Raw genomic sequence first — 24655 nt, 5'->3', positions numbered from 1 at the left:
TTACAGCAGACCATAACTGAACTCTCTAGCAAAAATAAGGTTTTCCAAAACTTGTCCTAAAAAACTTCTCCAGCAAAACATCACCTTCTCCCTGTCGCTTTGTGATGATCTCCTTTGATACTTGCTGTTCTACAAAAACACTAGGACCAATTTTAATCACACATATAAATGTAAAGTACAACCCGGACCGAGCAGTAACTCTGCACTGATGATGACCAGCTTATAAAGTGTCTTTTTTCCTAAATATTTTTCTTCTAACTAAACACTGCTTTTCTCTGGAGATCTACCTAATCACTAACACTGCTCCACTTCTATTATTGGAAAAAACTGCATAACGTATATTATGTCATACCTCCTAAACAGATTTAGTGTGTTGTTAGAATCTTCAGCCTTGGATTTCTCTGAAGGCAATGGATTTCAGGATTCTTTGGCAGAGGAAAAGATGGCTGAAGATTTGAAGTCTGACTTGCTTCCAAAATGTGCCAAAAAGGTTTCAAGGTAACAAAAAAAGGGATTTTTAAGGATTTTTCCTTGAAAGTCCTGCAAAGTCAATGTAAGGAGTCAGATGGAAAACTGTATCCTAGACTGGTGCATATGCTTCACTCTGAAAGGAAGTATTGGCTTCTACTACCTCCTTCCCACATGAAGAAGCTCCTGTCTAATGCCTCAGTGGAATCAGTTGTGCAAGTGACTGGAATCGTGTCACCCAAGGTCCCCAGGGCAGGTGGAAAAGAACACTGGATAGTGGGGTTATGGTGGGTTTTGTGTCATAGCATTGCCAGGGCTACTGGGGTGTGTGACAGCCTATCCTCAGACAATGTGAGGTGAAGTAACTGCTATGACATGTAACTTAGGAGAACCTCAAAGCAGATTGCAGGCACCCAGAAATTAAACTATAACCCAGCCCTTTGGAAGAATGATGGCTGCCTCTTCCAGGTTTTCAAAATATGGTTGAGAATTTCTTTCTCTTGAAAATAAATACTGCCATCTCAAGTTCCACAGTATGTGTGATCTAATTCTCACTCAGAATAGATTTTGCTGTTCTTATTGAATAGGAAACAGAGGTTGAATAATTTTTTAATGTTCTGCATTCCTCAGCTCTCAGTGTAATTAGCCATAGATTAATCTGTCAGGATTGTATATGTCACTGTCAGGCCCAAAAGAGAACCTGGATTTATGGTCATAACTTCTTTTTGCTCTGAGCACTTCTAGATGTCCATAAAGAACACAGGCTTCAAACAATATATTTTTTTTGTTATTGCTGTTGGAGAGTGGTATGTACTTTCCTCTGGTGAACAGAAAGAGTTCTGCAGGATCAAATGAACTTTGCTGTGAGTCAGTGCTACAAGTGGGAAGTTGTCTGCTCTCCCTTGGGATCAAAGAAACCTAGTTCGGAGAACTGGTGTTCAGAACTGGAAGTTCTGGTAAGTTCATCACAATTTCCCTTTTCTGACTTGTATTGAGGACTGCTGCTGCAGTCTGTCTCCTTCATGTCAAAAAAAATACAACGAGATCTGAAAAAGATGACAAGCTAGGACCACCAAAGGTAAGGAACACTTTCTGCAGGAAGAACAGCTAAGCAAGCTTGAATTTTTTTTGGTCTGCAAAAAGGAGTATGAAGCACGCATATGAGGGGGCTACAAAACCATATGAAGAGGCTGGGAGTTGACTGATTAGATAGCAATTCTGCTAGGAACTACCTAGTTGTTTGCTTTCCTGTAGTGTTCCTTTATTTGGGTGAGGCTATCTTCAAAGACCATGGATGCCTCCCTGGCAGCTTTTCACAGGTCCCTGCTGACAATTCCCTTACAGTCTTTATCCTGTCACCTGCCTTCCTCAACTCCATTGGGACCTTACACTCTGCCCTCTCCTTTCACCGCAGCCATGGCTGCCCATCAGCAGTCACATCCTCAAACACTTCACAGTCTTCATGAGTAATAGATCCAAAAGTGCACTTCCCCTACCACACCCTCTGCATCAAAAAATTGATCTCTACCTATTCCTCAAAGAACCATGACATAAAATCACCTCTGAATCCATGAACTGTGACAAACAGTCACTTTATGCATCAGAAAATTAACCTCACTCTTCGGGCAGTTTTATCATAAGGTACATCTCCGTATAAAATGGATATATAAATATATGCATACCCTTGTTAGTTAAAAGTGTGTCTCATTTACTAGCCATCACCAAAGGGGTCCTCACCTTTACAACACTGATGCAGGATAATCAACTGTTCCAAGAGATTTCCTAGTGCTTCCTCAAATGGCCCTACATACCATGCTGTCAAGTCCATTTTTCTCCTACTCCAAGACAGGAGCAGGTGGGTCAGGTCATTAACACTAAGACTAAGAAAGAAGACAGCTTCTTCAAAATTATAATGACTTCCTGTGCACAGTTGCTGTGTTTACAGCACTTGCAGTCCCCAGGTTAGCACAGCACAGTGCTGTCAAAAACAAAGCATGGGTACAAGCCTTGAAAACAGATAATGGTAGCTGGCATAAAAACTGGTTAGTACATTTAATTCTTAGGTAAAAGCAAATCACCTGTGGAATTCCTTGCGAGGACATAACTGCTTGATTATAGAAAATACGGCCAAAGTGATCTCGATCTGGAAATACTTCTGCTTGACGAGGTAAATTTGCTCCTCCTGAATCAACTAGAGTGAACAAAAATATATGAACATGTCTTTGAACAGTGTTATACACTTAAGTTGTTGGTAAAGTATCTGCATGTTATTTAAAAAATACAGCAAATACTATCACTAACACTACATATATTTCCATGAATCTAGGTATGTCAGGACATTCTTCTGGGGGGGAAAGGGAGAGGAGAAGAAAAATAGTAAACACCCCCTTCCAAAATCACACCCATCCCAATCATTTTCATGGAAAATAAACTGAGATGTGCTTGAAGATGCAGTCGGGCCTCCGTATACAAACTTTTAAACTCATCTTACTGCAAAACTTTAAAACTAAGAACACTTTCAGTGTACAATTTTAACTCCATTATTCTATTGCAATTCTGTCACAAGTTCCAGAAAAAGAGCATGACTAACCACTAATGAGTTCAAAAGGTGCAGCATGTGTACTTTCATACCGTGACTATACTTCATACCGAAGACCTTAAACTATCTTCAGGAAGATTCATTTATTATATATCCTTGCCTTATGATGTGCCCTTCAGCTTACAGGTTTCCAACAGCAGCTACCTCTCTGCTCCCAAGTAATGAAAACACATCCCGTCATGAGATGTATCCAGAGAAGGATACAAGCAAAGTTTCTTCTTGTTTTTTTAACAACCAAGATAAAATTTAGCCCTCCCCTTTCCTCCAAGACTCTCTATGGCAATTCCACAAATGCTACACCCCACGTCCCTGTGTCCACCCCACCAATAGTTTCAACTTCACCCTTCTCCTAATCCTTCTCTTGGTATTATTTGCATGCTTGGCCTGCCAGCAGGGCAAGAAACTACAAACATGCTGTCCAGGACCCACATTTATGCTGACTTTTTAACCAGCACAAGCATCCACACTGGCAAACCAATTACTGCCCCTCTGCTGCTATGTCAGCTGATGGGTTAAGCCAAACAGACAAGGAATAACCCACCCTATTTTTTTAAATGGAGACAGTAGAGGGGTCTTTCTCCTCTGACGTTGATGTACACAGAATCCACAGGAATACACACTCTCTTACTGCTGTCTACACTGGCAGAAATCTCTTGGATTTGTATAAGAACAGGCTATGAAAATACTACTGGTAGTATACTAAAGATACTTGGTGCTCTGATCTTAATCTTTAATAAAAGTATACATACACAACACTTACAGGAAGGTCTGGCTAAATATTGATGTAATAGACTAAACTCAAAATGAAAACCAATATACAATTAAATTTCTACTTCAGTAAAATTAATCCCAAATTCTAAAGATCTGCTGATCCAAACTATTACTGAGGTTATTTTTATTTCTTTAGCATGTTCTCTCATACAGCTACATGCTCCACCAGAATGTACTTTTTAACTGCAATTTAAATTGACTGGATGAGACCACAGGAAAGATTGTTCCTTCACTACAGAAGGGAAAGAAATAAAAAAGAAGTTATACAGTGTTAACAGTTACATCTGAACCTAGCCCTACAGCAGTGCAGAAGATAGTGCTGAGAACCTATAAATACCCTCCAGTTAAGATGTGCCACCAATCTGCAGAGGCAACACAGTATTAATGAAAATATATTTGAAAACGTGTGTCTGAAATACATTCCTGGTTAGTCAAATCTGGGGACACATAAGCTGCCCTTAACACAGGACATTTGCTATTTTTGCAATAGGACTTACCCAAATAAAGGCAAGGGAGATGATTTTGCATTGCAATTTCTTGAGCACGTAAATGTTTCTTAACAGTGATGGGATAATAGGTACCACCTTTGACAGTTGCATCATTAGCAACAATCAAGCATTCCACCCTAAAAATAAAACAACTTTATGAGAGAGTAAAACATTTCTAATGAGTAGGTATGTACGTTGTTTAAGAATTGCAACATGCCAAGGACGCTTGAAACCCTGATGCTCTAAGAGAGCTCTTCTCACCTGCATTCTGTAAACTGCACACTGTAACAGCAGCCTCAGTGCTATGATGCCCTGCTCCATTATGCTGTATAGCATCATAATTAATTTCAAGAATAGTGTTGGAGGTACTTTGAGTAAGAAAAACCACTTTTTAGACTAAAATACCCCCCCGTTGTTTTAAAATTCTTTAAAAATGCACTAATCTCTTTCCTTCATTGAATACCAGAAACTCTATATGTGTTCTGTTTTAATATGGGATACACTTACTAAACAAAAAAAACCCCAAAATCAAACCACAAATAAATAAACCCCAACACAACACAGAAAAAAAAAAAACCTAACCAAAAAAACCTCACTTTCTTTTAGCCAAGGCTAAACATATTGAGATACCAACTTTGTTCATTTTTTGGGTATCAGAAACGAAATGCTAAAAATGCTAACAGATTAACGCTGGAAACTGAATAAAAGTACACCTTCTCCTTTTTCATAACATCAGTAATGCAGATGACTGGAAGCTCTCACCCACACACTCGTCCAATGCCCGTGATAATGCCTCCTGCAGGTACCTCCTCGTTACCGTACAACTGGTAACCAGCAAACTGGGAAAACTCCAAGAACGGGGAACTGAATAACGACAAATAAAACAAAATTTTAAAAACTAACTGGTTGTATTTTAAAGCGGTTGCACTTTAAAAAATGAGGTTTGTGGGGTTTTTTTAAAAAAGAGATGAGTATTTCAAAGAACACCTCCGTAAAATTTCAGTGGTGTTATTTGCCAGTGCTTATGGAAACTAAAGAGTAAAGAAGCCTGTTGTAGTATTGACCTGCAAAAGAGAACCTGAAGTGTTTAAGGAAAAAAAAGAGTTACCTACCCAGGATCAATAAGCTTGTCAATTCTCTCTCTGGGTAACAGCTTTCCTCTTGATGTGTGACGCTTACGAGCTTTTTCTCCACCTCCTGTGATACAACAGTAAATTGTCACTTTTTCTATGGACACAGATAGATAAATCACCACTTATATTAAAACTTAGAATGGAAGTGCTGATAAGCTCCCATTTTTTGAAGCACAGACCTAAATAACGAATTTAGTAAATAATGGTTTCCACTTCAAACACATTTAAGGTACTGATAAAAATGCTTGCTTTTTAGAATGTACTCTATCTGCCCCCTCATTTTTAATAGTTAGTCTTGAGGTAAAGATTTTAATAAACATAGTTGTCTGAAACTTTCCCCCACTTCTTGGCAACAAACAGGAGGGCAGAAAACACACAGAGATAAAAGCACCGCAGTAGAACTTCAGAAAATACTATTCCCTAGAACTGATTCAGAATAGCTATGCTGAATTCAATCCTGAATGACCCAACACAGTCTAGATTAATTTCCTTAGATCATGCCAAAACTGTAAGCAGAGTTTAGGCACACAGCATTTAATATCAAGTTTATATTTGTCTCATTTCAACCCTTCACTCGAGGTCATCCTAAATCATATCTTCTGCTCTCTAGAGCCTTGTGTCATTCGATACTTAAGATTTGTTGACACACCTCAGCCTCTTTATAACAACAGCTTGTACAAACATTGTCTCTCTGTGTAGACATATCACTGATTCACCTCATCACTCTAAAATTGTCTCCCTGTCCAAAATAAAGAAGGGGCTATTTTGCTAACATTTCTCCTGAGACTCCAGGATTTCTCTGTCAGCTAGGTATCACTGAAACAGAGCTTTAAGCCTACCTTTCAAGACCTTTCTCCCACCCCATCTCATTCCCTGATCACTACACACATCTTTTCCCACCCATCAGGCATGCCAGAAGTCCACAATTTATTTCCAATTCAGCCTGCTCATTAGGTCTGTATATCCAGCCTAAGCCTAAATCTTGTAAATTCTCTCTGTACAAGTTTCTTATGATACAACCTCTCATATACATCCACAGAGTTACTACTCTCATCCATGTTTTTAACATCCCACACCATAACTGATGTCAACATCTCTGACCTCCATCTTGCCTTTCTCCTTCACACTGAGTAATGCTGCAAAAATAATTTTCATCTTGGGACTTTTGTCATCTCTGTGCACTCCTCCTCTTCACAAATGCTTACTCCCCAGGCCCTGTAGCCAACCTCTTGAACATTCCTCTTCCAACATCAGTACACTCTAGCCTGCACTAGCCTCTATTCCGTAGAATGAGAATTAAATGTAAAGATATTGTACACATCCTTCAACAGTATTCAAGGTAAGTATCTAATTCTTCTCATATACTTAAATGACAGGCAAAGCAGTTTCAACTGATATCACTCCAAACCATGTATTAACATCCTGGTAGAGCCCACTCAGATGTAGGAAAGATGAGGACTAAGTTCTTGTCCTGTCATTGTGTAACAGGCAAGAACAGGCAAACATGCAGCAGTGAAGAAGGCCATGATCATTAGTTCATGAGCCACACACTGAATTGCCTTCTTCACTGCTGTATGTTTGCCTGTTCCTGTAGATTCTGCACCCATAAGAGACACAGGTAGTCCACGGGCTTCAGCATCTCCTCATGAAATCCTAGACCTTTTTTCACAGCAAGGAAGAAAAAGCACTAAGCACAAGATCTTAACTGTGCTCCATTCCAAACTTGTAAAAGAAATGGCATTACATAAGAAACAGTATATGAAAAGACAAACTAGTATCATGATAGTCACAAGAAGGGGAGAATTAAAGCTACATGCTCAATCTGTTAAGCATTTATAAAGTTAAGCATTTATAAAGTATTAGCTAAGCATAGTTAAGCATTTATAAAGTATTTTCTTTTATTGTCTCCATTAACTGCATTTAACTGTAATTCACTCAGGTCTAAGTCTTACAAGCCAAAAAGAAGAAACACAGATTTCAATCTTTTAAACTACTACACACTTGCTTCTCTTTGCCAGCACAACTACAGCCAGGAACTTTGAAAAGACCCACTCAAAAAAAGGAGGGCAAAGGAGAATCCCCATCCTTTATTGAAGGCATGAGGAAACATAGTCACAAAGGATGACGAAAAAGCAGAGGTACTTAATGCCTTCTTTGCCTTAGTCTTTACCAGACCAGTTTTCTCTGGATACCCAGTCCACTGAGCTGGAAGACAGGGGCAAGCAGCAAACTGAAGACCCTATAACCCAAGGGGAACTGAGTAACAACTTGCTACACCACTCAGACACACACAGGTTTATGGGGGCAGGTGGGATACACTTAAGGGTACTGAGAGACCTGACAGAACAGCTCACAGAAGCACTTTCTATCATTCCCCACCAGTACTGGCTAACCAGGGAGGTCCCAGTTGACTGGAGGTTGGCCAATACAACCACCCATCTACAAGAAGAGCCAGAAGGAGGATCTGGGGAATTACTGTCCTGTCAGTCTGACCTCAGTGTTGGGGAAGGTCATGGAGTAGTCATCTTGAAGGTCATGACACAGCACACAGAGGAAAACAAGGGGATCAGGCCCAGGCAGTATGGATTTAGCAAAGGCAGGCCCTGCCTGACCAACCTGATCTCCTATAACAGGATGACCCACGTACTGCATGAGGGAAAGGCTTTGGATGTTGGCTGTTTTCCACAGCATTCTCCTGGAGAAACTGTCTGCTCATGGTTTGGATAGGTGCACCATTTGCTGGATAAAAACCTGCCTGGACACCTGGTTCAAAGAGTGGTGGTGAATGGAGTTAAATCCAGCTCACGGCTGGTCACAAGTGAGGTTCCCCAGGACTCAGTTTTGTGGCCAGACCTGTTTAGTAACTTTAGCAACAACCTGGATAAGGGGATCAAGTGCATTGTCAGTAAGTTCACAGACTATACCAAGTTGAAAAGGAGTGTTGATCTGCTGGCAGTTAGGAAGGCTCTACAGAGGAATCTGGACAGGTTGGATCAATGGGTCAAGATCAGTGGTGTGAGGTTCAAAAAGGCCAAGTGTCAGGTCCTGTGTTTGGGTCACAACAACCCCATCATATGCTACAGGCTGGGGAAGAGCAGATGGAAAGCTGCCTGGCTGAACATGATAAAGCAGGGTGCCCAGGTGGCCAAAAAGGCCAACGGCATCCTGGCCTTTATCAGCAATAGTGTGGCCAGCAGGACCAGGGCAGGGACCATCCCTTTGTATGTGGCACAGGTGAGGCTGCACCACGAACCCTGTGCTCAGTTTTGGGCCCCTCACAAAAAGAGTGAGCTATAATACAGAAAGTATGCTGTATCTGAATCAAGTGATTCATGAACAACAGTTATAAGGGAAAAATTACAAAGAACAACACTGCTTTTTGTACCAAATTAAGTAAGTTTGGTTTTTTATTCAAAAATGATACTTACCTAATCTGATTTTTTCTGCATGTTCTTGTAGTTCAGCTACCAGTGCTTTCATTCGTTCATAATTTTCCTGAGTGGGGAACAAAACAGAATTTTAAGTTCAACCAAGAGTGACTGTATTAATTTTTAATAAACAAACACAGAATATACAAGACTAACTTATCTTCCAAATCTAATTTTACCTTGTTAAATACTGCCTCTGTATTGTCTTTAAAGTAGTAACATTTCTACCTATGTATTGGCTTCTCTCAAGCATTTAATAAACATGCTTCACAAAAATTCAGAGTGTGTTAGGACAGTAAAAGTCTAGTTCTGAATTTAATACGCTAAAATAGAACTAGTCATTACAGAGTTCAAGTGCTATTTTTCAGACTTTGTTTATTCTTGGTATATGTTGGTTTGCTTTTTAAAGCTAATTATGTAAAAAATGTGGATTCAAATTAAGTTTTCTTATGTCTCTCGTAGCAAAGGATGAATGATCTAGACCAAATGGAATTTGGTAAACACTTTTTTGATTCTTCTTCTTTAGGCTGAACATAAAGATAAAACAAAGCTTTTTTTTTTTTTTTTTTAACCAGTCAAGTCTTCTTGCCATTATATCTCCAGAAAAACAAAGACTCATTGTTCTGAATATGAGTGATCCAGTACTGAGCTCATCATTCCTATCAGAATTATCCAAAACTTTGTGTGCTTATTACAGCAGAGGGTTTTTTTCCAATTTCTGAGGAATTTGAAGGTATTAGTCAAGCTTAATTTGTTGGGTTTTTCTGCAGACATATTAAGAACTATATTACCTTTTTGAAAAATGCAACTGCAATAAAAGAAGATGCTGCATAAAAAGACCATATTGCCTTGTCTAATTGTCATTTAGATTATGTTTGAGTCTACTTTGATAGAAAAAAACACCTGGTGATTCTTCATATTCATGTATACTTCAACCCTCAGACTTAAGGTTTCCCCTAGAAGCCGCGAATGTTGCAGCTAAGGTTGTTCAGGTCAGTCTTGGGCACTTAAAGGCATCAAGATACAAAGCAGAAAGAAAATAAAAACATGTACGGCAGGACCTCACATTCTGTTTTAGATATATAGTGACTTTCAAAAGAACACACTTCTCCCCCTTTGTAATTGCTACAAATAGATTTAAAATATTCTTCTGAAAGCTAAAAAACATATACAGTGAAAACAGGTCTGAGCAATTTTATCAGCTCGTATACACAATTAAAACATAAGGTATTAGAGGTATTCAGACTATACCTACAGTATTCAGAGGTCATCCAGCAAGATCAAGGTAACTGAAACACTGAAGTCCAACTTTTGTACCTCTGTTGGCTCTTGGGAGCAGGATTCCCCAAGTACAAATGAATTGCCATCCCTGGTATGGTTCACAGTCTGCACTTGTATGAACCACCTAATTGCCTGCCAACACCAAACACGGGCAGGACACTGGCCTTAGTTAATGATATGTCTCTGAAGCAAGGTGCCCCCCTGCAGCCCCAACGACTGGGGACACAGTAGGTCACCAACCTCCTGCATCTCCTCCCTCCGTTCCTTTTAAGACTGTATCAGTATGTCCATCAGATTATTCCCCTTTCAATCTATTTCTTTTGATAGTTTAATCGCCCCTCTCCCTGCCCATCCACTGCACAGCTCCAACACCTACTTCTACAACTGTTTTTCTTCCTGCTAACCTGTGAAATCACACTGCAATGACCCACAGGCAGTTTTACACTGGCATAGCATCCCAAAACCCCAAGCACAAAACAAGTCGCACTTTGTTGACTATGCTGTTCCTGTAAGAGACTATGGACAGTAACTGGCCACACAACCACGTGAAGCATTGAAGAAAACAAAACCGGCCCTTCCCAAAAGACTCTTCTTTACAAGTTAACTTTTTTTCCCCAGTGAAAAATCTGCAAATCAGCCACTGTAATTCCATATCTCTAAATATCTGCAGTTGTCACAACCACCCAACATTATTCTGTGCCAGCATTCAGCTTGTCTGGGTGGGTCATTTAGCAACATAAAATATTTTCCCTGTTTCTCCTTGTTCATTCAGCCTGTTTTCCCCAAATACACTTCACCTCTTGCCCACAGTACCGAGCTTAAAAACTCGCCTTTAACACAGAAAAAAATAAAAAGTGGCTGAAAAGACAGAGGATCTTAAAAGAGGAACAGCAATCACAATCATGGGCTTCTTTACTAGATCCTCATTAACAACTAACCGTAGCTACCTTAGCTACTCTATAAGAAAAATTGTGAAAAATCTTTTTAGATAATCTATAAAAAATACTGTATACACAAATATTTGTGTTGCTTAAATTCACTTAACCTTTATCGTGATCTTTCACACCTTTAAGCAAAACACATCATCATTATATTTTACCAAAAAGATGATGTTCTGAAATAATTCTGAACATGCACAGAAAAGACTCCTCTCAGAATCAAATGTACTAGTTCTACCATGTATTTGTGGGCTCTTCATTATCGTCATTAATTAATGACAAAAAGGCCAGTGAAGTAGCACCAAGTTCTTTCTGGAAACTGGCCTACCAAGGGCTATAAAATTCTGCTGTTAACATGAGGGTTTCTACAAATTTTAAAGCAAAATCAAGAGGTGAAACCTAGACTAATCCTACAGTTACTCCACAAGCTAAATTAATTACTCCTACACCAGCAAAGGGGCTCTAAGAGCTAATCCCTGAAATCTTCAAATAGACCTTCCTTCCTTTTCCAGAATTTAGACTCACTCACTTTTAAATTACCTTTTTTACCTATCTGGTTTGAAAGATAGTTTACATTACGAAGGCCAGCCTGTCTAGCTGAATTCACAGCCAGAAAGGCAAACATTGGCTAAAGAAGGCAAGACCTTCATCACTATCTTGTGTTTGCACTGTACTACTTTTATTTCAGATGGTTAAGCGCCTCACAGCAGGGAACTCAGCATTTTGTGTTTGCAAAGCACTACTTGCACTTACGTTCTTCTATAAATTCTTTCTACCAAATACTAACAGTCTTACCTATTTAACCAAGCCTTGCTTTCCTTTTGAGGTTGAAAGGTACACAGACACAAATATAAATCTAGCGACAGCTGGGATGAGTAAAGACCTTTATTAAAATACCTTTCATCGGTATGCAAAATATGAATGTACACACATACATATGTATACACACACTTCGTATACACAAGCTTTGTATGCGCACACACACACACACACACACACACACACTCTGAAAGTTCACAGGAGTTTCAGTCACCTAACTTCTGTCCCAAATTTAGTTTCAGCAAAACAAAGCACAATATCAAACACAGAACCAAAGGAGCTATTTCAGTAAGAATACATGTTGTCCCTTCACCTGTTGTTTGATGTTTTACTTGGAATACATACAAAAACAAATGCACGCTCTCCTATCAGTTTCTATCCACATCTAAGGTCATGCTTTTCTCAGCCTTACTGTAAACACAACCTCTATCTGAAACATGATAATGTTAATAATGCCCCATTAAAAATGAACCAACTTATACCAGATACAAATACTATTCTCTATTTGTAAATACAAGTGGAATTACACCTAATCCTTCTCCTCAAAAGATGATGTTTACGGAGGCATGTCCATTACGCTACAGCTATTACACCTATTTCCAACCTCGGGAATCAATTTGCAAACACAACGACACGTCCAACTCTGAAATCATCAGGCTCCATCCTCGACCGCCTGAAAACTCCCCGTCTCCACCTCAATTAGCACGGTACCGATCAGCTTAAAACACAGCGAGCAACGGCCTTCTGATTAAAAAAAGTGTAAAAGTATCCTTGACGAGGCCGTCGCCCGGCACAAACCCACGCCCGTTTTGCAGGGCAGAGCCGCCCGCTCAGGCTGAAGGAAGCGAGCAGAGCCCGGCGTTTAACCCGCCTCAGGCGGGAGCAGCGCTGGGACCCCGCCCCGAGGCGCCGGCACGCGCTGGCCGAGCACCAAATGGCCGCCGCTCGCACCAGCGACTCCATGGCGGCCACTGCGACCCCGCCCGGAGCCCCCGCCCCGGCGCCAGCCCCGCTCTCCCGAAGCCGCCCGGCAGCGGGGGAGGCCGGACCCCGCCTCCCGGGGCCGCCCGGGGGCTCCCGCGCCGCCGCCCGGCCCGCCGTACCTGATAGAGCGCGGAGCTCGCGTCGGGGCGCGACCCCACCGCCGCCACCGCCTCGCCGCGGTACCCGCGGGCGAGCAGCGGGCGCAGCAGCCCCAGCCAGCGGCCCGGGAGCCGCGGGGCGCCCACCAGCATGGCTGGACCGGGCCGAGCGAAGCCGAGCCGAGCCGATCCAAGCCAGCCGGCCGTCCCAGGCCGCGCCGCTGCCGCCACTCCCCCCGCCGCAGCCAATGGGCACAGCGGGGCCGGGCCGAGGCGCAGGGCCTGTGCCCGCTCCCCAGGACCTGGGGGCAAGGGGGTGCGGAAGAGCGTCCCTTGGAAGAATTTCGTGTAGAATTACGTGCTTGTGCAGCCCGGGAGAGCCCCTTGGCCTTCTCAGAAACTTTGTTATACGGTAATAGGGACAGAGCTTTTTAGAATCCAAACCTCTTTGGTCGAGTTGTTTCCTTGTTTGAACGCTTTGCTGTTCTCCAGCATTCCAGTTTAACTGTTTTAAATCAAGGCCGCTGTATTTAGAGAGAGATAATACCGAGGAGTCTGATACTAAGTAAATCAAGTGCTATTCTAAAACAAAACCACAGGACAACAATGTCCCTGTTAAACTGCATTCAGCTGGTTACCACCAGGCCAGCAGGTCTTCATGCACCCTGGTGTTGCAGCCCAGACTTGAGCCTTTCCTTTAGCCCATACTTAGAGAATCACAGAATTAGAAGGGACCGACAGGCACCATCATGTCCACTACTGGCCCTGCACAGGACCATCCCCACAAGTCACACCATGTCCTTGAGAGTATCATCCAGATGCTTCATGAACTCTGTCAGGTTTGATGCTGTGACCACTTCCCTGGGGAGCCTGTTCCAGCACACAACCACCCTCTGGAGGAAGAACTTTTTTCTAATATCCAAGCTAAATCTCCCCTGACACAGCTTCAGGCCATTCCCTCAGCTCCTGTCACTGGTGACCATAGAGAAGTGTCTGCCCCTCCTCTTGCCCTCACAAGGAAGTTGTAACTGCAATGAGGTCTCCCCTCAGCCTCCTCTCCTCCAGCGGAACACACCAAGAGCCCTCAGCCGCTCCTCACATGGCTTCCCCTCAAGGCCCTTCACAATCTTCACTGCCCTCCTTTGGACACTCTCTAATGTCTTCATATCTTTCTTACATTGCAGTGCCCAAAACTGCATACAATATTCAAGGTGAGGCTGCCCCAGGTCAGAGCAGAGCAGGACAATCCCCTCCCTCGACCGGCTGATGATGCTTTACCTGATGTCCCCCAGGACAGGGTTGGCCCTCCTGGCTGCCAGGGCACTGCTGACTCAGATTCAACTTGCCATTGACCAGGACTCCCAGGGCCCTTTCCATGGCACTGCTTTCCAGCATCTCACTGCCCAGTCTGCCCGTACATCCACGGTTGCCCCATCCCAGGCGCAGGATCTGGCACTTTCCCCTGTTAAACTCCATATGGTTGGTGATTGCCCAGTCCTCAATTTGTTGAGGTCTCTCTGCAGGGCTTCCCTGCCTCTACCATACTATGCCTATGAGCATTTAAAAACTGCAACTGATATTCAAAGAAAAGGAAACACTGGTAATAGAAAATAATTTATTCACATAATTTACACAGAGAATAGGAGTACTTTCCTTGAAATAGAAAGCTCATATACAATGATACAGGGTGTCAGACAACTCTAAGCAAAGCAGTCTTATGCCACATCTTTGTAAAAATGCTACTCAGAGGCATTGAGATTTCATCCATATTTTCTTACATCCTTCATCATTATAGAACTTTCATACACAAAACAGAACACAGAACTGACCTACATCTATTCAAATTAAAATTGTTCTTTAAAAAAAAAAATCTAACAAAGTGCATGGAATTTACTGCAAGGAAAGAGAAAGCATAACCCCAATTAACGATTCAGATAAGGCACCATAAATCTTAGTAATGAAATAGTTGATTTTTTCCCCACCTTGTAATCTGAATGCAAGCTAAAATGTATGCAACTAAATGCAGAATGATTATCCCCTCAGTACTCATTCAGAAGGTACTCACAGCAACTGTTTCATAGATACTCCCCACAATTCTATTTTTAGGCTCTATGAGTGCAAGTGATATAAACATGCCACATGTATCAGGAAGTAAGTAAACACTTGCATACTTAAAACAATATCTACAAGATATACAATACATAGTTTTATGTATACATAAGTCTATTTTATAATGTACAGTAAGACTAGATAAACATTTCAAGTTAAATGGATTAGGCAAAGTACAAGATACCATCTGAACAGAAACTGTTGGTGCTATTGGAGGGTTTTTTTTTGGGGGGGGTGAGGTGGGTTGATCATATGCTTTCAAATAAGTTACTTCACACTGGGATCATTAGTCCCTTTTCTATCACCTCAAGGAATACTGCTGACAGTGACATTTCATTGACAGAGGCCTGGTAATATATCAATCTGCAGTAACAGTAGCTTTTATATTTTTCCTCACTGACAAAATTTTAAATAACTTCTGAAAAGACAAACATTCTCGAACTTACTCAAGTCCTTCAGAATTAACTGCATACTTATATTATTTACCTGCCAGTAAACAATGACCCAGTTAAAAGCTGATAATAGATTTCAGTTTCACATTAATAATAAATAATTTATTTTGTGAAAGTACCTGCTACTATTAATTAACAGGACAAAAATTTAGACCATTCAAATCTAAACACTCATTCCTATGCAAGCAGGAGTTTCCAAGTAAATACTGAATCTGTCAGTGACCACCTGACACTTTGACACTGCATAAACCTGATTACCTCATCATCTTGATGAGGTAAGTAAAAAACCTAAAGCTACACTGGAATTTTATAGCAAGTTACAATACAAGTAGACATGCAACATGAGAAAACCCTTCAAACTGAAGTGCTTCAAAGCAGCAAATCTTCAAAACAATGACATTGCACAGTCATGGTTTAAATCCAATCTCTTTGTGCTTCTTTGCAGAAGGGAAACCGAGGAAGTCAGCAAATATACAAACACTTACATGTAAAACCAAGAAAAAGAAATGGTATCGATCACTTTGTTTTCCAATTTAGAAGAAAATTAGCACTTATACTAGGGAACATCAATCTCTTCCTCCCAGTGATGAACATTGCAAAGATTACCTCATGTTAATGTGTTTTAGTAAATGGTGTTGTCTAGTTTTCAATACACGTTTAAGGAACCAATCCCCCTGGGGCTTTTCAGGTTGGGATCTTTTAATTTATGTAATTAAAAACTGTTAAAAAAAAATACATAATTTGGAGATTCTAATAAAAATACCTGCAGTGCTTAACATATCTACGTATTTACTACACTACTTCCAGTATTTGCATTCTGATCTTCAGAGATTACACTCTACCTAAAAGGTTCATTCCTCCTAACATAACATACTTCACAAAAAGAAGTAAAGAATTTGTATAGCCAGTACCAATAGCTTTAGCATTAAAATGCAAAGGGATAATTGTTACAAGATTAAACATTATTTCATTGCACTTTCCTGCAAGGTAGTCATGCCAGCATCTAAACAAGTAAAACTACAGGTCAGCAGTCTCTAGTGTGGTCCAATGACATCATTGTAGTGGTTTAGATTATGTCAACATTTTGAAAGTATCCAGGTTGCTTCCGAAGGAATCCATTTCATCTTTATGGTATTAATTAACAACACTATTATTGGCTGATAGTAAGTGTGGCATAACAAATGTCAGAACAAAAAAAAAAATCCTCTTTTCTTGTTGCAGTATATCCTATAATCCTAGGTTTTTATAAAACCCATTTGCTATTCTGAATCATCCACTTCCATAAAGATGTCACTGAAAAAATACTCAGAGATTCTGGTTGGTTCTTCTTCCTTCTCTTGATCTTTAGCACAAAGAGGTGCCTTCTCAGATGAGTTGTTACTTGGAACCTAACAAAACAAGAAAAGATTGTCGTAAGAGTCTTAATCTCTGTATGTGTAAGCATAAATATATTTACACATATACGCACTTGAGCTTCCTATTTATGTAGGAAGTTCCGACAAAAAAACCTCAGAGTTTACTGAAAATGGGAAGTAATGTCACAAATGGGATACACGCAGAGAAAAAACAACTTAGCTCCCTTACAAGTTTCTTAGATATGCACAAGTCAGAATTTGTTCAAGGGAGCAGATATCTCTCTCAAAACATGAGTGCTACATGTGCAGCTACCCACTCCTGAAACACCTAATTTGCTGTTCTTCACATCTCAAAAATGCATAGGTGTTCCAAAGTAAACACATACCATAACTGCAGCATCAGCAGCTACATGCTCATATTCCACAGATGTAGAGGGAAGGGAACAAGTTTCCCTATCACACTTAGTGGAGGGAGTGGGTTTCTTTAGACTTCGTTTTGGAGTCACAGTTTGAGGCTTTTGGATCTTCCCTCTATTTCCTTTGGTATCTTCTGCAGATTCAGAACTACTTTTTTTGCAAATTAAAGATAAAAATCCCAATGGTTTTCGTCCGCCCCTGTTCAAAACAAATACAGTCAAGATGTCATAGGATTGCTCCTAAGAAGGAAGATGTAAATAGTATTGCAGAAGTCCAAGTCATTACACAGGAAACAAATACACACCTGTAGGATATATGAAAATTGTAAGAAAAAACTCAAAAGTCATTCTGAGAAAGGCTTTTGTATTCCTGAATATTCTGCCACAAGAGTTTTTTGAAGAGTTACAGAGACTCTTGACAATTTTCAACCTGAGAACAGGAAGCTACTATTTGATATTAATCCACAGCCCATAACAAGATACTAGACCTTCAGAAAGCGATTCCAACAGGGATCCAACACATTCGTAAAGAACAAACTGAAAAGAGCGTTCTTCATGTAATCAATGGAAAAACCCCCTGATTCCCAAGAATGGGGCCACAGCAGACTACCCTAAACACCAGAAAGAAGACTATCTGCTGCAGGGTTTCAGGCTACTTATAGCATCAAACCAGTGAAGTTACAGAAGTCACGGCACTGAGGAAGGTACACAGAGCACTAAAGTATTAAGAGTTTACAAATCAAAAAGTAAACTTTAAGGCAAGGATTCCGATGTTAATGCATCATTATCCAGCTGCTGTAGATGTCCCTAAGTACAAGCAGCCAGTGTTGGTACTCACACAGGCAAAATGAAAAAGTAAATGACAGGATCAGAAGAGGACAGTGCAGCACCACAATCAAAATCAGTGAGCACAGGAACAGTAGAGAGCAGGGAATCAAACACTTAAACAAACATTATAGAAAGGTATACTTAAAAAAGTCAAGTCAATGGATAGATAAAAGGAATATCCTCTAATCTGCCACGATTGAAACTCCTTTGGAGAAATGACACGTCTTAAGTTAGTCCTAAAAATCCAGTGTGCTGAGTACTATACCAGTAACAAATCTTACTGGCAGCACAAATACCAAAATACATGGATGGGTATATATCTCACAACATATGACTTAGGTAAGGAAAACAAAAATTATCCTAAGCCCCTCTCATAGCCAATGGCTGTCTGCCCGACAAGAGGCATCTGTCAATGTCTAAACAGACACACAGTATGTCAGTAGTGTCCCTGGTCAATGTGGTCATTTAATGAGTAAAATAATTCAAATTTCAAAGCAGACAGTTTTATCCTTTCAAACTTGCAGGAGAATATATACTGTAACTCTTAGCCATGTAAGTCACAAACAATGATACTGATAAAATACTCAACAGGGAAACAAGGGTTTTTTTTACAGAACAGGCTAACAAAACATTACTGCATAAATACCTGAGTATTGGAGTTTTTGAAGATGATGGGCTTCCAGTATATTCCAACTGTCCAGACTCATGCACACTCTCCTGTTTTCCTTGTCCACTTATTTCTCCTATTCTGTTAGAGGTTAATCTAGATATCACCTCCTCTTCCTGTTTGGATGCTGAATTTTCAAGTGGTGCTTTCCATAAGTTCTGCAAAGTCTCAGGCTGGCTTCTCTTAGTGAGTTGTGACATAGACTTAGACACCAACGCAGAGGTAAGTACTTTCTCCTTTGCTGAAGGCTCTGTTTTTCGAAAAGGATTGCCTGTAAAAGGATTTGAGAGTCGAAGACTTCAGTGATAACATAAGAGCCCAAAAGGCACGTGTGATATTAAGATGGTTTGCACCATTGCAAGAGAGTGGCTGAATTTTTGTTCAGGTTCTTTTGTAGTTTATATTTTTAAGTCACCACTAAGAACTAAAAATTCACTGTCTACTTTTAAAGCCTGTAAGATCTTAGAGATGTTATGGGGAAAAGCTGATAGAAGCATGGCATTAGATTTTACAGCACGCTCCTCCTCCTCCTTTACAGCACACCATAGAACTTAGTCAAGTCATCTCACTGTTTAAGCTTCTGCAATTTCCCTTTAAAGTCTTTTTCAGGGCCAAAACATTGTTCTCCAAGCCCTTCACAGGCTCAGATCACCAAAGATTGCATTGTCAGCAATTCTGCTTTCTCTCTGATTTTTCAGAGGCAGATTAGGCTTTCAAACAATTTTTTTTTTTTAAATAGAAATGCAAAATAAAAAAAAAATATATTATTTGGGCATTGTGTGGTGAAAATGCCAGTTAATACTTTTGATTACTAGTGCTCTCCAACAGGTGGAAATATCTGTTTAGGAGAACATAACATCTTTAGTCAAAAAAACCTCTCAAATTTCACAGACTACCTACAGCAATGTTTTTAGGACCATTATGAAATTAACAGCCAGTTACGTAATCCAACATATCTAGTTTATAGCAGAAAACAAGGAATGGTGGTATTACCATAGTACCAGGAAAATTTGTTTCTACTTTTATGTTAGATAGTTTCATACAGAAATATTTAGCATGACAACCAGTATTAAACTGTGATGTGTTAAGCATTTACATTCATTATACTTTGGTTTACGAGTTTAAGTTTACCTACCAGAAGCTATCATTGGTGCATCTTTGGATTTAATTGAATAACCCTGTATTTAAAAAAGAAAAAAAAAAAGTTATTTTCTCTATTGCTCTCAATACAGAAGTGACTATGAAAATTGATAAACTTGTATCACACATGTTCTAAGTTCTAAGAGTTCTGAGAACACGAGTGAAACAGAAGACAGTAAAGCGTCATTCATTACTTAACTCATTTCCTTAGCAGGTTTTTTAAGGTGTTCTTATGACAAATGACTTGACAAGTATATCAAGATGAGAGATCAAAAGAAGGAAGAGGACTGTAATCCAGTCCTTCCTAGAAAAGCTGCCTGAATCACGTGGGGAATTACCACCCATTCCTTCACCAAGGTACACCACACAATCCTACCCTATTCACAAAAATCAACAGTAGCCATTGCCACAAGCTTGATCATATTCTAAAAATCACAGAAGGAAGCTGGAAACATGTTAGCCAGTTTTCACTGGCAGCTTGCTCTTTTAAACTAGTACCTGCTGTGTCAAAAATTGATAGGAACATATCTAACAGCTTCTTCATGTAATAGACATGGTGCAGAATCACAACATCATTCAATGAACCTAAGCAGTTTGTCAATCATCCAATATACCCACAGAGTTTCCCCTCCTGCAATGTCATTGCCAGAAAGGCTATGCTGAATGAACCAAATAAGACATATCCTAGTCTGCCTCGTAGGAAGTCTAATTAAAAAAAAATCTGAGAGCCCACAGATTCTGAAAAAACCTGATACTAAATAAATGAATACCCAAAAACTGTTGTAGAGTTCAAAATTGAAAGCAATCTATTGGTGTTGGTTTTCCTTTAAGTTGTATAGGCACTACATATTTAAGCAAGTGGCACCATTAAAAAATGAACATCATTAAAATGCTGTATTATTGTTATGCATTTACACTATGCACGAAGGCTCACCACATTTTGATCTCACCTTACAAGAGGTTTCCAAGCTATCTTCCACTGCAACAGTAGACAGAGTTTTCTTGGCAGTAGGAAAATCATTCTCTTGAAGCTCAGCAGCTGATCGTTTCCGAGTTGTCTGCAACTTTGGAACAGGGTCTGCTGATGCACTGTCTAGTTGTTTGGTTTCCATACTGCTGTTTAAAGGTGTAGCAATTTTACCAGCTGCAGCTGTCATGGACCCAGTGCTGTTAATACACAACGTCATTATTGTGACTTTATAAGAAGCCAAAATTTAATTTGTATAACATTTCTGTATGGAAGTTACGCATGGATCTGTGGTGATACTCCTTCTTGTTTATTGTCAAAATTAACTTCAAATGTACTATTTACTACCAAGAAAGATTTTGTTGTGCTATCCTGAGTTAGAGTTTTTCTAGTCATAATTGAATCTAGTTACTTTAGCTGTTCTATTTGAACTCCACTTGATCCTTTCATAAAATGTAAAAATATGGTGACTAATTAAATGCCCTAGAAAATGTTAAAATACAGTATTATTTATAAGCACAGTTGAATCCCTGTACCCTGTATGATCTCAAAAGACAGTAAGACATACAGGGAAGCAGCAGAGACTAGGGAAAGAGGGTAAAACAGTAAAGGAACAGTGAGACAGGACATGTACTTCAACTCTGCCTGTCAGCAATTCTGTTTATAATCAGTAGTTCCACAGGAGTGAGAATTCTTAGGCTGTGTAGCCAACGTTCACTCAAAGACCTTTCCTTTCTACAAGAGAATGACATTAGCATCTGATATCACAGGCAAGATCCTCCACAATTATGTGGAATTGCATCACATCTCTAGTTATGATCTGAGGACTTACATTAGTATAGTAATAGGGGGGTTTTTTACAACTTTGCAACACTTCCATTCTTCAGAGTGTCTTTTTCCTTTGATGTTGTTTTTTTTTTTCTCCCAAACTGACCAGGAGATTTAGTTCAACTGTAATGTTGAAATAACAATTTTGTTACATTGCGTTGAGAGGTACTGATTGTAAAAGAAACTCAAACCCTTTGTATCACAGTATACAAACCAGGTATTAATCTGTTGAATAATTAATTAATTTGTTTGCATTTGGACCTCTTCTGCCTTTTGAACATTGCACAAATTCAAGAGAATGATAGCAGAATTTATATATACTGTTTATCATGTTCTCCAGAAGACCATCCACATGAAAAATCTGGAAGAGCAATTAATAAACAGCTACTCTGCAGAACAGTTAAAGTACTGTAAAAATGCAAACGTGCTGAGATTTTTTCATTTCAATTGCTTTTCATTATAAGTATCCATGGCAGAATAGGCTCAGGATGGAAACATAACTTCTACTGAAAAGGAAGACTTGCTCTAAAGGATAAATCAGAATCAAGGTTGATGCCAAAATCCCAGCTAACTAAAACACTAATTTTAAATCACTGATGAAATCTTACTCAAATCTGATTAGTGCCCTTTCACTTCCTTAATTCACCCACCAGTCTGTCAAAATTATTTCCTCTTGCATTTCTTCTTTTGAGAAGTTCCAATCTGTACTGCACATTCAAGGAACAATCAAGGTACACAAAAGGTGTTTCACTTTGATCAAAAATAAAGCATTTACCTTTCCACTTCAGTCACAGTTGTTTCACTTGCATTTATTGGACTGATAAGTATCGGGGCTGGTAGTAATGGTTCTGCAGTTTGTTCCAGTACAACAGATGCATCAAACTCTTCTGAGTCAACTGGGATTTCCACCAATGTTAAAACGAATGTCTGTTCCTCCTCTGGACATCTAGGATCATCGTTCACTACTATAATTATTTTCAGGGGAATAAAGAAATATCAAATAACTATTATTCAAATTTGAAATTACGCTGTTGTCTTCATGGTCTTTCTACATGGCGTGATGAAATTTTAGGCACTCATTTCTTCATGGAAAAAGGCACTGGGCATATTCTTGAGACAATCTGTTTCCTTTCTCCTTAGATAAGATACACATTGTCATCCCCTGGAGCCTACTCATTGCAGTGGAGTCCTGATTACCATTCAGAATGAAGAATATTAAAAATGCCTAGTAGGGATGAAGCTTTTTAAGTGGGTGTTCTAGCATTAAAGAAGATTAAATTTGCAGTTTAATTAAACTCGTGTCATGATGGTCAAATGGCCCTGTCTTTAATTTCAAGTGTCAGATATTAAGAGTTTCTTCTATAAATGGCACGTGCCTGCTGCTTTGAAGGTAAACACAAGGATTTTTTCCCTAACTGTGGACAGGCAGAAGAGGACCTGAGAAGTATAATCTTGAATTTAATAAATGAAAAATAGAAATAATTTAATCAACAGATAGACATTAACAGATAACTGCCAACTGCCATCCGTTAGAATTTAAGGAGAAAACATTTGTAAAGTTTTCAAAAGACGGAAAACAACAGTGGTACTCCGTTACTTAAGACAGCTCTCACTGATGATGTAAAGTTGTTATTCCAACCTCAACTCGCTTTGGTCCTTAATCTAATTAAATATGATTTAAGATGCTTCATCCCAAGATCCTGGCAATAACAGCATAACAACAGATGTCTAAGAAGAAGTATTACCCCTATCTTTTGCACAAGCTCATGAGTTACAGCTTTAGAGTGCAGTTTCCATGTAAAGTAAGTACTCTGTGCTTCTGCCACAGTGACTATCCCATATATTAGATAAATAATGGTTCCATACCAGCTGTATTTCAATTTGTTTTGGGGAAAAGCAGACATCACATTCATAACTTTCATCCCATCTAATCAGTTAGGCATTAATCTGTTGACTCAGTACACCTAAAGAAAGAAGTCTGATTGTCTCCTTCCTTATACTTCTCATCTCCTTTCTCTCCTGCACAGTACAGCCCTCCTACTCACAACTCTGACAACAGCATTCACTTGGTAACTTCATGAGCAGCTATAGCTCCCTAAACCAGTGGAGAACTGCATCGTTTCTCTCCCTTTGTCATGTTCAGTTTTTGACAGGTGAGTCACAGGCTCATAAAGGGCTCTAAAAACTGCTTGCTATACCTAGCATGAGGCAAGCAGCAGGAGCCCACAGCAGGCAGAGGGAGCAAGAAGTTTCCCGGCCAGTGATATTTAAACTTAATGAAGGGCGGGCCATTCCAAAATTTCCCAAGTCTAGCTTGTGGTAAAGAAATGTAATGATAAGAGGCTAGGGTAGGGAAAGTCACTGTGCTATGGGTCATTATTTTTGTTAATGAAAAAGATTGATTAACCATGTCAATGAAAATACTTAAGTTTTTTGTTCACCTTTGCATAATTGCAAGATACACAAGTGTGGGCTTTTGCTAACTTTGAATATTAGCACATTATACCTGAAGTTTCTTCTGTGCTGCTTACGCACTGTTGTCGAGCATCCTCAGTGCAAGCTTCATTCTAGAAACAACACAGTTGAAATAAAACAACTTAATAAATCTGGGAAATTAGGAAACAGGAAAGAAACAAAGCAAGTAAAATGCTCAAGAGTGAAAAAAAAATCTAATCACATCATCATAATTGCATTTGTCAGCTTTCACTTCTGGATGTTCTAAGTTGAAGGATATTAGCCTGACAAGGACAAGAAACACTGGGGAAATATAAAATTTATATGCAGCCCATTGTCTGTATTGATGGTTTGTCAAAATAAATTTATACTTCCTACAGCACAACTCTGTCAGAGATGACTCACACAATAAATTGTTCAGTGGCACTAAGG

At 39.7% G+C, this 24655-nt stretch overlaps 2 protein-coding genes across 2 annotated transcripts in view; both read right to left on the bottom strand.

The window, feature by feature from the left end:
* The window catches only part of MCCC2 (methylcrotonoyl-CoA carboxylase 2), a 36413-nt gene extending 23195 nt beyond the window's left edge, over positions 1–13218 (bottom strand). The window contains exons 1-6 of the mRNA XM_027663669.1: positions 13029–13218; positions 8888–8954; positions 5439–5523; positions 5089–5190; positions 4336–4463; positions 2547–2659 (exon numbers count right to left, since the gene is read on the bottom strand). Coding sequence (XP_027519470.1) covers positions 2547–2659; positions 4336–4463; positions 5089–5190; positions 5439–5523; positions 8888–8954; positions 13029–13160 — 627 coding nt within the window. The 5' untranslated portion in view covers positions 13161–13218. The remainder of the gene's footprint in view (positions 1–2546; positions 2660–4335; positions 4464–5088; positions 5191–5438; positions 5524–8887; positions 8955–13028) is intronic.
* A 1390-nt stretch (positions 13219–14608) lies between these two features.
* Positions 14609–24655, bottom strand: part of BDP1 (B double prime 1, subunit of RNA polymerase III transcription initiation factor IIIB) — a 45811-nt gene continuing 35764 nt past the window's right edge. The window contains exons 36-42 of the mRNA XM_027663665.1: positions 24276–24336; positions 22545–22734; positions 20925–21141; positions 19970–20012; positions 18814–19105; positions 17310–17538; positions 14609–16956 (exon numbers count right to left, since the gene is read on the bottom strand). Coding sequence (XP_027519466.1) covers positions 16828–16956; positions 17310–17538; positions 18814–19105; positions 19970–20012; positions 20925–21141; positions 22545–22734; positions 24276–24336 — 1161 coding nt within the window. The 3' untranslated portion in view covers positions 14609–16827. The remainder of the gene's footprint in view (positions 16957–17309; positions 17539–18813; positions 19106–19969; positions 20013–20924; positions 21142–22544; positions 22735–24275; positions 24337–24655) is intronic.

This window comes from Corapipo altera, unplaced genomic scaffold (genome assembly GCF_003945725.1).
Source record: "Corapipo altera isolate COAL_440 unplaced genomic scaffold, ASM394572v1 61129, whole genome shotgun sequence".
Lineage (NCBI taxonomy): Eukaryota > Metazoa > Chordata > Aves > Passeriformes > Pipridae > Corapipo > Corapipo altera.
This window is presented reverse-complemented; position numbering and strand designations above follow the sequence as displayed.